We start from the raw sequence: 15,890 nt of genomic DNA, 5'->3' as shown, positions 1-15,890 counted from the left end.
GACAAACACTATGCACTATATAGCTCTATATCAGTTCATCCTCACGTTTTGCAGGAGCCTGATGATTGATCTGATAATATATATATATATATATATATATATATATATATATATATATATATATATATATATACATACCACACACAGACACACACACACGCACACACACACACACACACACACACATACATACATACATACATATGCACGCACACACGCACACGCAGTCGCATGCAAATGTTTGGGCACCCCTGATCATTTACAAGATTTTCCTTTATAAATCATTGGTTGTTCAGATCAACAATTTCAGTTAAATATATCATATAGCACATAAAAACAGTGATATTTGAGAAGTGAAATGAAGTTTATATGATTTACAGAAAGTGTGCAATCATTACCTAAACAAAAGTAGGCAGGTGTATAAATTTGTGCACCCCAACAGAAAAACGACATCAATATTTAGTAGATCCTCCTTTTGCAAAAATAACAGCATCTTCCTATAGCTTCCAATGAGAGTCTGGATTCTGGTTGAAAGTATTTTTGACCATTCTTCTTGAAAAAATATCTCCAGCAAACACATCAGCAAACTGACAGCTGAAATCTCCGAGTTAGCTTTTTGTATCCTTCCCCTAAACTACAACGTTTAACAGTCTTTGTATTCAGGTCATTTGTCAGTTGTTTTGACGCTCCCATGTTGCCATTCAGTGAAGATGCAAAGAGGAGAACAACTTGCAACTGGCTACCTTAAATACCTGTAACTGGAGATGTTTTGTAAAGAAGAATGGTCAAAATACCTTCAACCAGAATCCAGACTCTCATTGGAAGCTATAGGAAGCGTTTAGAGGCTGTTATTGTTGCAGAAGGAGGATTTTTCTGTAGGGGTGCCCAAATTTAAGCACCTGCCAACTTTTGTTCAAGTAATGATTGCATACTTTCCGTAAATCCCCTAAACTTCATTTCACTTCTCAAATATCACTGTGTTTGTCTGCTATATGATATATTTAACTGAAATTGCTGATCCGAACAACCAATGATTTATAAAGGAAAATCATGACAATGATCAGGGGTGCCCAAAGTTTTGCATATGACTATGGAACACATGCCTCGAGATAAACAGGGGTTGACTGGTAGATTTTAAGTCCATCCCGAATTTTTTTCAGCCAAAAGTTAAATATCCCTAAATTTTTGTGAGTTGTGTGAAACACGAACAGTTACAACTAACGTTCTGTTACCTCTTCCCGATTTCATTTTGCCTTAGGAAATGGATGTTGTCTGCGCTGTCTGCCAACTCGGGGTACTGCTCCGCGGAGAGGGCGTAGTAGCCATCGTAGCCGAGGACCTTGCCGCTGCTCAGCAGCTGCCGCTTCTCGCCCTCTGTCCATGGCCGACCGCCCTCTTCGCCGTCACGCAGCCGCCTTTGCTCCCGCGCCCAGGCACCCGCCAAGGCACGCTGGCGAGCCAGTTCGGCCACACGGGCCTTCTCCTCGTCCACGGTGGCGCCGTAGCGCACGTGCAGCACCAGGGCTCCGGCACGCACTTCTACATCGGCAAAGCGGCGCGTTCGCCCGTCCATGACAGTAGTGGACTGTGACACACTTACATTGACGCCATTCTCCAGCGTCTTGTGGCCGCTGGTCAGGTGCAAGGCGGCCAGGTCGGCGTCGGGTAGTCCTGGCTTGACGAAGTGGTGCGTATCCCGGCCCTCCACGGTGAAGTGGAGCTCTTCCAGGTAGAAAGCATTGTTGAGGATGCCTGCCACCTTGATGCAGTCTTCGCCCGCCATGTTGAGAGTGTGCGCATGCACGCTGCCCTTGTAGATGGCAAACATGACGGCGCGCCCAACTGGGGACGCTGCCGCAGAGAACCACAGCCAAGGTTTCTCGCCACGACGGCCTCGCCGCAGGTGAACCTCAGGCAGACGCTCAAAGGACAGAAGTGAGTCAGCCTGGCGGGTGACTTCGCGCTGCACTCCAGAGATGGACTGCAAAGGACAGCAGAAACAAAATGATAATATGCATTTTAAAAACACTTTGCCCTATTTTTTCTCTTTTCTTGTTTTGTTTTGGAATACACTTAGGGAATTGACTTATTTTCTCTGAGAAATATGATAATATGTCCTTATGCCTAAAAAAGATGCAATATTTTTAAGAAAGACTTTTAAGAAAATGACATTTCCAAAAATTACATTTCTCAAAAAGTGTTTTAAAATAGCTGAGCTTCCCCCAAAATAAAGCTCATAATTTAAAAAAAAAAGTAGAAAGGTATTTTTTTTCTCTCGAAAATACAAGATAAAAAAGAAAAGATTCACTTAAGAGTTTGACTTTTCCAGAGTTTGAGTTTACTAGATGACAAAAAATCACTTTTTTTGTAACAGTATGTCTTGAAAAAAACTTTCTTTCTTACAATATAAATAATAAAATTAAACACTTTAAAATAAAATATTTTTCAGCCTCGGATAAATAAACAATAAAATTATACAGTAATATTTTTCTTTTTTCATATGTGCAGACTGCCAAGTCCTTGTCCAAAGTGGGTTGCAGCCTGATGTCTGAGAACCACTGGTGTAGAGGCTCTCAGTAAGTTTTAAAAAATAATTGACTATTACCACAGACTTTTTTCATGAAAATAAAAACGACATTCTACAATATTTTTGTCTGCCTCTGATAATAATTGCCTTTAACAAATTTAAACTGGACCAACCGGCAAATCGTCCCACAGTTGACTTTTCCTCAGCTCGTACGACGGCATGCTCAGGTCGAACTTGGGCACGGGAAATCCGGGAATGGTGTTGTGCAGGTGAAAGCCAAAAGTCACCAGCCAACTGTTCACGTCTGTGCAACAAAAGATAAAATATAAAATGAAAAAAAAAAAAATAATAATAATAATAACACAGAAGAATCTCATCTTTCAAAGAATTCTACTGAGAAGGCTAAGACAGGTAGTAATTTTCCCCATTATTTCTTGACATTTTTCAGACAACAAAATAGAAGTGCAGTCAGAGTAACCATTAGGCACAACCATAATCATCTCGTAACAGCTTCTTTGACTGCACCAAAATCTCACCTGCGACATATTCTCTCACTTCGTGGATTTTGCTAATGGGGTTGTTATTTCGGAACATGTAAAGGTTAAAAGGCGCCGGCTCCTTGCCGACATCCCTCAGGGTGGAAACATCTGGCACGGTCCACCTGCCGGACATAATGTCGTAGTCCCGTTCCCCAAAGTGTAGAAGCTTGGTGAGTGGGTCGTATAGACCCCCATGGAAGCCAAACACCATCTGAAAATCTGGGTTGGAGTCAAAGTAGACTTCGCCGTAGGCCGTGTACTGCAGCTGTTTGACCAGAAGGCCGTTGCTGGTGAAGACAGCAAGAGGGGTTCCGGTGTTGTCGCAGGCGATGTAGAACTCCTCGCCGCTGCTGATCTCCATGGCAAACAGGTGTCCTTGCAGGTCATAGTACAGTGAGGTGATCTCTGAGCTGGAGTGGTTGTACACGTGGGTAATCCGGGCCGGGTAGCTTAAATCGGCATAAAAGTACTGCAAATGCTGGCCCAGGCTGGTCTTGGAGGACACCCTTCGACTGAGCCCATCGTAGCGGTACTGAATAGTCCACCCGCTGCTTTTGCTGTACACCCGGACCAGGAGTCCTTTAGAGTTGTACTCGAAGATTTCGGCACCCCTCTGGCGGAGGAAACCATCTTCATCCATGCGGTACTGTATGTCTCCAAGACGGGTGATGCGGTCCCTGAGGTCATAGCGTAAAGGGAGGAGTCTTGCGCTGTTCCCAGCATTGAGAAGGTGCAGGTTCCCATTGAGGTCATACGTGTAGCGCCAGGTAACCTTCTCATTCAGGTAGACAGTCTGCAGCTGGCCATCCACATCGTACTCGTAGCCATACTTGGTGGTGTTAGCGAACGGTCCGATCTTGATCTCACGCCGGGTGACACGGCCCGCGTCGTCGTACTGGAATGTGATCCAATACATGAGAGAGCGGAAAATCTCATACTGGATCTCCTTTATGCGCCCGTGGGCGTCAAAGTGCTTGGTGTAGGTCATCACTGCCGTGGAGATAATCTGGTTGATGTCGTAGTAAATGACACCGAACTTGCCAAACTGCTCCACCTTGCCGGATATGTCGTCGAACTGGTAGAGGTCGATGGGCAGAGGCGTCTCGTTGATAACTCCCTGTACGCTGGTGACACGCAGGCTGTTGTCGTAGGTGTAGTCAAAGCGAGCATTGACCATGCCATCCTCACTGAAGCGAAAGATCTGCCGGTCTACTAAGGGTCCCACCTGCCGGTAACGGATGGAGCATATGAAGCCATCGCTCTGCAGGTTGACTGTCTTCAGGACGCCTGCAGTTTCATCATAGGTGAAGCTGACCCGCGTGCTGTCATAAAGGATTTCCGACAGCTTGTTCTGACGCCGGTAGCGGTACAGCACACGTCGGCCGGTGCCAAAGTGAGACACCCTTAGCAGGAGGCCGTCCTCGCTGTAGTCCACAGCCACCGAGGCGTTGCTCTCTGGAGGGTGGTAGAGGTTGCGGTAGTAGCCCACCGAGCGCACTGTCTGCATGGTGTAGCGGGCCACGCTTGGCATGGTGATGCCCGATAGGCGGTCCAGTGAGTCAAAGTCGAAGATGTATTGACGCTGACTGTGGAGTAGAAGAACCATGGACTGCAGAACGAAAAAGAGCAAATTGATTTGTGTTGTTAGTTTATCCCTACTTTTGACTGTCAATAAAAAAAATAAAATAAAAAGTGACTGATTGCTCTCCTGTTTACTTTTAATCTATCAAAAATGCAAATTTTACCTTAATTGAAGAGTGCCCTAACTAACACGTTTTTCACTTTATGAGTCGTCGCTTGTTTTTTTTTTTTTTTTTTTTGGGCCGTTTTGTGTGGCAAAATTTGAGGTGGCCTTCAGACATGCCGCATATTGACTGAAGTAAAATAAAAATTGAGCAATTAAAGTACCATAATGCCCTTGCTTGTGGGAAAATACAGCCGTAATTGCGATGCACTTTTAGTCATTTATTGATTAGGTCAAACAGTTAAAAACACAAACAAAATGCAAGTAGCTGCTTTAGCCACAACTCACGCCTAGATACTTACAGACTAACATGCGCCAGCTCCTGACATCACTTAATAGGCTACACCCTTTAAAGGTTCAGCAATTACTCCATACTATATTAGACTTTTATTGTGTAAATGTATAAAGCAGTGCTATCTTTTTATTTAAAAGTCCACAACTAAAAACATTCCAATTCCACTTCCTGCTAATTTAGTGGGCAAGGAGGGTGACTTAAAAAGAGAATCCAGTGACAAGGTACAGTCCCATGTCTAATGTCATTCTGAAGCTCCGAGGTTTATCAATAACCACACAGTAATAAAGTCTGTCACATTGTTATGGCGTTGGTACAGCTAGTAAAGGTAAATACACAGTGGATTCACATTTGTTGTTGTGGTGTTTTATCTATTTGGCCCCCTGAGGGGTCCATAAAAAAGGTTATTATTTAGATGGCCCAAATTTAATTTATTTAATGCTTTATTTTATATGTTGGAAACTTAAAAGACTCATCTGCACTAATTTAAAAATCTATTTAAGTCTTTGTAGTATTTTAGACAGCCGATGTATCAAACATAAGTTTATACGTGTTACCATGGCATCTAATATATTGTGATCTTAAAACAAATTCTGTGTGCAGAGACTTCGCAGCTCATTAATAAAAGATGCCCAGCGCGACTGTCCCCGCAGCTGTATCCACATAGTAGATATAAAACAGCTCTTTAAAGCGGAGCTCAGGATACATTTTCATTTGGCTGCCTTAGCTGACCCTGCAGAAAACACAAGCTGTCTACTTTGGGTGAAATGATTATGCAAGCGCACATACAGATGTTTATGCAGATGCAATCCAGCTTGAAAGATTATATAAAAATAATCATTTGCATTGGAGCGGGGCAATTACTGAGGCTTATTTTAGGGATAACCTTGCTTTATGACACACTATCCCTCATGACTGAATCCCGAGCTGTGTCTTATTACAAGGCCTTAAGTTCCACTGAGCAACATGAACTTTGGCTGTTTATCATGAGTAGAGTCATTGAGAAGACTTAAGAAGCTCTGCTGAAAACACACAGCAACTCTGCCATTTTGGCTTGACAAGGCCTTTTTAGGGTCCCTCATCAAGAAGCCATGCCTGAAAACACAGCGACTGCAATTTTTATTTTATTTTTTTATTGCTACCAAAGTGGAACCACGGATAAAGGTGTTTAAACATTAGGACTTAGTATATATGATAAGCTTCTCTCACTTACCTGCTCTAGGTAAGTGTAGCTCCATATCTTCCCATCAGCAAACACCCGAGACACCAAGCGTCCCTGGGTGTCGTAGCCTAGCTTCTCTGTTGTAGGACCTCTCTGCAGAGTGCTAATCTGCCCACTGCTGGTACGGCTCACGTTGACTGGCAGCAGCTTACTGCTGGGCACCCACAGCACGGGGTGCCCAGCCGTGTCATATATGATCTTTAGCAGAAACTTTCTGTGGTCGTCGTAAATCTTCTCTGTCCTTAGGGTGCGGTCATAGTCAACGGAGAGGATGTTGCGTCCATTCACCTGTGACAGTGACCAGAGTAGAATCCGTAGAGTTGGATTTGGACATACATTTGATGTACATGTGTGTAGACTCCAGCGTTAGGAGTAACTCACGTATGTGTAAGTCATGAGCAGAGCTGGGAGTAAAGCTCTACATTTACTCCGTTACTTCATCCAAGTAACTTTTGGGATCAATTGTACTTGCCAGAATAGTTCTGATGCAACAATTATTGGAGCCCAGCTTTCAAAGTAAACATGGTGAAACGGCGTTTTGCTGTTATGATGCACATGTAATAATCCCTTCCTCCTTCCCTCATACTGTGCAGACTGTCGACTGGAACTCATCTATGTATTTGAGAGTGATGTGAAGTTTACATCCAGCAACACATCCTCCAAAAAGATTCTTGACATTCAAAAAGACAAATTTAATATAAATTTTAAAAATAAAAACTTTCCAGAACATCGTTTTGGAGGCTCACATCATATAACCACTCATATGAGCATGACAGTCACAAGGGTAGACAAAGAACCCCCAAAATAACTGAATTCATCAAACTAAATGACTACCCTTTCTCTGTAGTGGGTTCCGCCCTCTGCACTCTCACTGGGAACTTGCTATAGGCTATGACGTAGTTGCAAATATATCACAACAGACATCGCCCTGTCAGAGTTCTGCCAGAAAGTATGATCAAAAGGTTTGTCATCCTCTCAAAATTTGCTCCTCTTTAGTACAAAGAATCTTAAAGATGTCACAACAGAAATTATTCAATTTCTATTGCCCTCCATACAAAAAATACAGATTCTCCTCGTGCCCTCCATACAAAAAATATAGATTCTCCTCATGTTTAAATCCAAATAAGACATTTTGAAAATATCTGCTTTTGTTTACGAAACCAATGATCACATTTTTGGGCTATTTTCTGGGATCTTACAGAGCAAATTAGTTACTGTGTATTGTCAGAACTGACATTTTGAATTAATGCCCTATTTTTTAATGGAATGTACATTATTATTACTTTTTATTTGAACTCTGATCAATCAAATAACGTCCAATAAATTAATTGCAGCTTTAAAATAAATCAAAACATTTATAGCTAATCCATGTGAACGGTATTGGAATCGGTATTGTCAGATCTCACTAATGTGATGGATTTTGGAATACTTGCATCCAACATTTTCTGAGCCCTTTCCTTGATACTTCATGAGCTGGCCTCTGCACTCAGCATCATACTATATTGGTGGGCTGCCTGGATTGTGCGCACTACACAAAATAAAAAATAAAAAAATCTAAACAAAAGGCACACTATTTTAAGTGTGTAAATGCAGATTTTTAAAATGTAAACAATTCCTCAAGTTCTGTAGCATAAGCTGAGGTCCAATAAAAATTGGTCTTAGCTTTCAAGTCCTAAAATTGTTGACTTAAGTCTAATTTGACTTAACCTCTGGTTGGAGCAAACATACCCTTAGCTTGCGTCCGAACACGATGACCTTGCCTCTGGCTTGCTCTTTGCGGTAGCGCCACTCCACCAGGTTCTGCCCGCTCTCGCCTGGCAAGCTCATGTTGCGCCTGGCCACTGTTGGGTTGGCGGCTCCCGCCAGAATATGAGGCTCGGTCTGGTAGTGTGTGTCCATCCCATTGGCGTATGTGACCCGCAGTGAGTTGTCGAAGCCCACTTGGTAGCTGCTTTTGCACTGGTCTGGAGAGCAAGAATACATTGATACAGGACACAATGAAAGATGTAGGGGCTCAGTTTTGTCTTTAAGAATACTTGGACAATTATCCGAAGTGCATAAACTGGTCGCGAGTCAACAACTAAGACTACATCCACCTCAAGGTCACTATTGGAGTGTTCAATAACCAAGACTCCATCCACCTATTTTCTGTACTGCTTTTCCTCATTGTGTTCACGGGTAAGCTCGAAGCCCGGCATAACCCGACGTCCTGGAGTGGCTGCCAGACCCTGGCTCTTTGTTTTTACTGAAAAGTTAGGAGAAAGTATTACTACGTATAATCAAGATAGTGGGTGGGGGAGAAAGGACATTTTTGAGGTGTGGCGCTACTGTATGCATTTTTGCTATTAAAATATAACATTTCAACCAAACGCGTTTTACATTTGAGGTGTCACGGGATTCCATTTAGGTATGTTTGAGCACACCCCACAATGGGCTAGCCTAGAAACAACAATGTTTGGAACCACCTTAAAGACACAGAGTGAGCCTGTTACCTCTCAGTAAGAATCAAATGGCCGGACCTCGGTGAGACTATACTCATATAGAATTGGAAACGTGAGTGATGCAAGATACACCATCTGGCCATTAAGCAGCGGGATGCCGTTTAATACGTGGCTGATGTGTAGGGTGACAACCCAATCCAGCCCACTGAGCGACTCATCGGTTAAGCTGGCATCTGTCTGGGATGACACACGACTGCAGATCACTCTGGTGACCCTTCACACTCAGTGACAAATAACTCACATTTGTAGAGGGTGGGGCAGCAGTGGCTGCAGGGGATGTTGGTGGTGACGCGAACTACGTCTTGGACTGGTCTCCAATACTCACTGCAAGTTGCACCATGCACTATGTTGGCTACTCGGACTGCCAAGATTAATCAAAGACCAAGTAGAATGATGAATAATTTAATAGTTGACATTGTTTATTTATTTTTTTGTTTTACTCTTGAAACTGCGTCGTCTTCCACTTGTCCTGCTGACTGTCTGCCTGTCTGTGACACACAGACAGTGTAGTGGCAATCCGGGTCATCCGTGATTTAGATAGAAGCACTGTGGCTAATGCAGAGTCAACTGGCATTATAAAAAGAGTGCGAAAGTTAATGCCCATTTCACCAAAACCACTTCACGCAACATAAACCTGCCTTCCATGGCAGGACAGCTGTGACAGAAAATAAAGTCACGTTGTGGCTGATACCTGGTTCCATTTCTGACATAGGGAGAGTAGTGTCTAATAGCACACACTAATAGCCTAGCCTAATAGCTTACCACACACAGGCTGCCGTGTGTGTTTGACGTAATGTTGTAAAATGATGTAATAATAGCATGCTCTCTCTCTCTCTCTCTCTCGCTCTCTCATTTCACAATTTGAGAATAGAGTGCTGCATTTGAGAACTCGGAAACAGGCGCACTCAATGTAACAGAATTTGACATGTGTGTCACATGCCCTTGATAGCAACACACAGCAATAACCACACATATCCCAGTTTGTTACAATATACAACTTGACAATGTTAAATAATGTGTTCTTTTCAGTCTTTAAATATTTCTATTATGTACTTCAGGTCCATTTTCATTCAAGTATACATGCTAATTAATCAAAGCAAAATGTTTTGGATGAATAAAGGTTACATAATAAAAAAAATCTGAATGTTTTTTTAGTTTAGTTTTTTCCTTTACTACAGTGCCTTTCCTAATTTTACTGAAATTTCACACACTTCCATCGAAATGTTTTTGTCTAAGAAGCAATAAAGGTTTCTAAGTATTTATTATTGCATTCATACATAGTAGCATTAAAAGTACACCATTGCATAGCAAACCTATGTTTTAGTTTCCATTTTGTGTACTTGATGCATGTACTTGACAGCTAAAAATCTGAAAGCCTCTGGACCACAGGGGTCTGTGGACCACAGCAATCTCTAGCATTCCGTTCAAAACATGTCCCCAAAAGCAAGTGATTCCAAACTAAAAGGACCACTGGAAACTGAACCACAGACCAAGATGTAGGGGTCGATCTTAGCTGACTTTGAGCGAGAGGACTGGTCCATAACCAAGACTCAACCATCTTTTCCTACTGTTTATTTTGGTCAATTTCACAACTCTGACTTTCAGCAAGATGCAGGATATTATCCGGACTGGCTCCAACGAAGATTCCATCCATTTGTTTACCATTTATCGTGTTAATGTTGGACTCCAAGCTGACTTGAACAACAGGGTCCACGCTGGACTGGTTGCAACTCAATAACCAATACTTAACCCATCCTGTCAGCCGAGCTCACTAGCTCACTTTTGGAGAGAGGTCGGCACGAGGCGAACTAAACCTTGGACTGGTCACCAGTCAGTAGCCATGACACTTCTTTGCAACATGCGCCTGTGCGACATTTTGCAACCAAATAACTCACCCTGGGAGAGGGTGTAGTAGGCGTGGATGCTGGAGGTGTTGGTGGTGATGCTGATTTCCTCATCGCTGAGGGAGCTCTCGATGTCCACGGTAAGTGCGCTGTACATGTCAGTGTAAAGGTTGTTTACCATGCCGGTGGGGAAGGTGACGTTCATGAGACGACCTTCACTGTCATAGCTGGTTGGAGGACAAAAAGGAGTGGATGTTTTATGGAGCAGCCTTGTCATAAACCTGTCTTCTAAACCAAATTTGAATTATACTTACAATGGTTTGAAACCATTTACTGGACTTAAAACCCGAATTGGAAATGCTAACCCTGGTCTCAAACCCTTGTTAGAAACCTTAAACATTATTTGACATCACATTATGGACATGGAAAACTAATTTGAAGGCATGACCCTGATTTGAAATCCTTCTTTGAAACTGTAATCCTGATTGACAACCTACTGTAATGTGAAGCCCTAAACTAAAGCAGTGTTTGAAGCCCTGAACAAGGCGTGAAACACTCATCTGAAATCCTAGCTCTGTCCTGGAACCTTACTTTGAAACCTCACCCCAGTTTTGAAAACCTTGTTAAAATATTAACCCCCACTTGAAACTGGAATTTGAAAGCCTAAACCCATTTCAGAACCCGACTGAGCCATAGTGAATTTTTTTGCGTCAACTTTGTGGTTGGCGGATGCTGCAGGCAATGCTTTTTTTTTTGTAAAACCAAATTTCCAGTGCCAAACTAATCTGCTCCACTTGAAGGTGACTTCATTTGCATAATTAAATGAGTCTGCACAACCAAGAAGCCTTCACTTGTTTCATCTGACGCCGCAAGGAAAATCATTTCAGCAAGCATAAATCCCAAGTTCAAATCCCAACACTGTCTTGATACCATGAAGCTGTATCTCGGTCTTGAAACGCTAACTTTAAAACTCAAACTTTCTTGAATTCCTGACCCTGTCTTGAAACCAACTTTAAATCGTTAACCCTGTCTTGAAAGCCTGACCCAGGCTTGGAACCACAATTTGGAACACTAACCATGAAACCCTGACCCTAGCCTGTAAGTGTGCTTTGAGTACCTATCTTGAAAAGTTGGTTTAAACTTTACCCTATCTTTAAAGACCTAATCATGACTCGAAACTGTATTTTGAAACCCTAACCTTGACTTCAACCCAAACTTGATACCCAGGACAGTATTGTTAGTGAGAGGGTGCGAGAGATCGACATGCTTGCATTGGAGATTTTAGATGCCGTTCGGTATAATCTGATAAGATTGGACCGATTTCTGATATGAATATCCTATTGAGACACCCTGGCTCGAAACCTTAGATTAAAATCCTAGCCCTTACTTGACACCCTATTTTTAAATCCTATCCCTGGCCTTAAACCCTAACTTGGAAATACATCTACATACCAAACTCTACCTACTTTTGACATGCTCTGGTTCAAAGTGATTGAAATATGTGTGCAGGAAACACACCTCCCATACTTACTCGTAGAAGGTGGTCCATCCGATCTCGGAGGTCTTTGTGGCCAGAAGCCCATTGTTGCCATGGTAAGTGAGCAGCACCAGCTCCTGTCCCTGCGCAGTGAGAGTCCTGAGGCCGCCATTAGTGCCCATTGTAAGCCAGATCACCTGGTTGTCCGGTGCCACAATGCGCACCGGGGTACGACTGGAGTCTCGACGTATCCTCAGCGTGTTTCCATTACTGTCCGTCACCGCCGTGATGTCATTCTCTGTGCTGTAGCTGAAGGTGTACTTGAAGTCTCCGGTGAGCAAGCTGGCCGTGTGCTGGTGTGTACCATTACCGTCGAACATGTAAAGCTCTTGGGCGTCTGGCGATGCCACCTCATAGCCGTTGGACACCGACGCAGGCCCATTACGAGACACGGCCCGAATTCGGATGTTGCCCAGGTCGGCCACATAAAGTGTTCCATCGGGCGCGGCCACCAGGGAGGACGGCGCATTGAGCCTGGCATCTTTGGCGTAGCCATCGCCAGCCTGGTAGCAGTCGCAGTTGGCGTCGTTCTTGCAATCGCAGTCGGAAGGCACCCCGGCCAAGTGCGTGATCTCACCGTCCACTGAGACCTTGCGGATGCGGCTCAGCTTTCTTTCATCCGTCTCTGCAATATAGATGGCGCCGTGGTAGGAGATGGCAATGGACGCGGCCGACTCTAGGGGGGTGAACTGTGCCCGTTGGCCGCTGGTCGAAATGCTGCGCTCTGGTACTGAGAGTGGACAGTGGACAGGGCGCCCCACTGCAATGTTAACTTGGCCATTGTCAGTGATGCGCAGTACGATGTTGTTGTCCAGCACGTAGAGCGAGTTGTCCATCGGGCTCACCGCCAGGTCTGTGGGCCACTCCAGAATAACCTGATGTGGACATACAAAAAATATCATCTCTTGGTTTGAACACTGTCAATAAATAAATAAATAAATAAATAAATAAATAGTTATTGTATATATACTGTAATTTCTGGCCTATAAGACACACCTGAATATAAGCCGCACCAGTTTGAATGAGGGGAAAATCTTGTTTTGTTCATGGATAAGCCACACCGGGCTATAAACCGCAGGTGCTTTAAATGAATTGTCCTAAATTCTATCACCTGTATCACCAAAAAAAAATAATTTTACAAAATCATAAAAATAAAAAACACATAAATAAAACACACTGCAGGGTTCAAAGGTTGTGCGAAAAGTAGCGGTTTATAGTCCAGAAATTACAGTAAATAATATAGATTTTTTTATTGTATTTTCTTTTTTTGTAAGTGTTTATGCTCTTAAATGTATATATATATATATATATATATATATATATATATATATATATATATATATATATATATATATATATATATATATATATATATATATATATATATTTTATGAGCATGACCAGTCATCACATATTTTATTTTTATAGAAAAAAATATCACATTGCTCATGTTTTACATTCCAAGGCTAGACGAACACTAAGTAGATTCTAAACTACGTTGTTGCATTAACTGTTTCTGGAAAGATTAAATAGAGCAAATGAATTAAAGTAAAAAAATACAATGGTAACCATGTAATTGTGAGCAGAATAAGTAAACAAATATCTAACAGATAAAGATATATTAGCATGTTACAAAACAAAACTAACAATTACAGTCAACGTCTAAATGATTGGCATGGCCTTTGAAATGTGTCACTAAAGCTGTCAGGATGCTGATGGAATGTGTTTAATTTGAATAAAAAACAATAACAACACATAACTGATAGCTAAGCCAATTCTTTTCCTCTTGAATGCGTGACGAGCTTACGTTACGGTGTTGTTGGCTCACCGCAAATGACTTCATTAATTGGCAGAGTGCGACTGCTCCACTTTTGTCTCACGCCGCTTTCAGAGCGCCCGCGCGAGTGTAGATTGCTTTTTTGTCATTAGTCATGAAAGTGTACGCAGCCGGTAAACAACCTCTTCTTCCAATTTCTATTAATGCGCTGCTGTTGACACTTCTGCTGTTGGCGTAGTCTGGTTTAGATGCTTTGGACTGCTTGGCTTGCCGGTGCTGCACTGAAATTTGACATTCTGTATCTTTACACCCATTTTTTGTGGGCATGGGGCATGTCATTTTTGCCAAATCATGCGTACGAAACAACGATAAACAAAAGGCATTAAAAAGGGAGAAATGGCTATGGTGGGTCACTTGGCCCAGAGGGAAGCCGACCAATGATTTTTTTTCCCCCCTGGCATCCAATTTTTGCGGATTTAGGAAATGTCATTCTTCGCCAAATAATTTGTACAAATACCTGATGCAAGTAGACAGTAAAGGTAAACTTCAACCAGACTCGCATCAAAATGTTCACGTATTCCTTCTCTCCCCAAAAAAGTAGGCACTGCAGCTTTTCACTCTCAGCCGTTATACACTTTTGAGTCTTCAGACAACATGCAATAATCAACTGAAAAACAATGTAAACTTGGACTTGGCCCAGAATTTTGTGTAACATAAATAGCTAACAAAGTAAGCAACAGCAATATAAATAGAACCCATAGCCATTCGCACATGGCACAATTGAAGAATAAAACGGGCAAAAGAGCAAATTCCTGAATGGGATCCTACTAACCGCACCAAAATTTGATGTTTGGTATTTATTTTTTGTTTTGCACCCATTTTTAAAGTATATACTACGTAGGTGATAGACATTTAGTGAAATAATGTATGTGAACTACATTCATTACGAGTGTAAAGACAGTAAAAAATATAGTCTAACGCTGCGTCATTCACACAAAGCCAAGGTCAAGAACAAGACTTATATTACGCGTATGAACTAAATAACTAACCCAGAAACCAACAGCAATGAAAATATAACTCCACATCACATGCACACAAAAAGTTCAAGAAAAAGAGGAAAATAGGAACAGCAGGTTTCACACTCAGCAATTTGCCACTTTATATTGAGTTTCTGCAGGTCAGACCTATAGGAGGGCCGATGAATGCATTAATTTCCATGCTCTAAAATCCTTTTCTGCCTTTTTATATTTCCTGCAATCATCATCTGAAAAGCACTGACAAAAATATGCTGCACTGCTTCAGCAGAAGGTATTATAACCATGTGACCTATTGTGCAGAGCTTGCGAGGCCACTTTATGTAGAATCATATCATAGAATTTTTTTTTCTTCATTTTTCGCTTACCGGGGCTGTTTCGTTACCGTGGACGCTCTATCTACACCGGGCTTTAATTCTACTGCATTCCACATCAAAACCAGGCCCTACCTTAGTAATTACTGGCGTAGCATTTACTGTGATTGAGATGCTCACGGCGACAACATTTCAGGGGCTCTCCTTCAAGCACATATTTTCCGCCGGCCACTTTTTCTTTTCTTTTCTTCAGGAGAATGATGATGCTTGTTTACTTGAGGAGCAAAGAGTAAGGAAAAAATATTTTTCCCAGCCTCTTCCGCTCTTCAATTCCAAGTGGCTGTTAATTTATGTCTTTTTATTCAGTAATAATGTAGCTACACTCACAAATGCACTTTTTATGCTATTGTTCAACTGTGTATAAATCAGGATAGCTTCAAATTTCTCCCCCCCAAAAATATTTATAATACGTAGGCAACATTAGTAAAAAATTTCACATAATTTCAGAATTGCACATAATCTAAAATATTTTAATAGTAATGCTAATAGAACTATTAGA

General features: G+C 42.1%; 1 protein-coding gene across 6 annotated transcripts in view; it reads right to left on the bottom strand.

Annotated features, from left to right (window-relative positions):
- Window positions 1-532: 532 nt before the first annotated feature.
- Window positions 533-15,890, bottom strand: part of si:dkey-237h12.3 (teneurin-3) — a 196,394-nt gene continuing 181,036 nt past the window's right edge. For all 6 annotated transcript variants that reach the window (XM_049750883.2, XM_068652589.1, XM_068652591.1 and 3 more), the window contains 7 exons: window positions 12,201-13,081; window positions 10,721-10,896; window positions 8,053-8,288; window positions 6,316-6,612; window positions 3,064-4,675; window positions 2,701-2,831; window positions 533-1,981 (listed from right to left, as the gene is read on the bottom strand). In XM_049750883.2, coding sequence (XP_049606840.1) covers window positions 1,229-1,981; window positions 2,701-2,831; window positions 3,064-4,675; window positions 6,316-6,612; window positions 8,053-8,288; window positions 10,721-10,896; window positions 12,201-13,081 — 4,086 coding nt within the window. In that variant the 3' untranslated portion in view covers window positions 533-1,228. The remainder of the gene's footprint in view (window positions 1,982-2,700; window positions 2,832-3,063; window positions 4,676-6,315; window positions 6,613-8,052; window positions 8,289-10,720; window positions 10,897-12,200; window positions 13,082-15,890) is intronic.

This window comes from Syngnathus scovelli, chromosome 1, assembly GCF_024217435.2.
Source record: "Syngnathus scovelli strain Florida chromosome 1, RoL_Ssco_1.2, whole genome shotgun sequence".
Taxonomy (NCBI): domain Eukaryota; kingdom Metazoa; phylum Chordata; class Actinopteri; order Syngnathiformes; family Syngnathidae; genus Syngnathus; species Syngnathus scovelli.
This window is presented reverse-complemented; position numbering and strand designations above follow the sequence as displayed.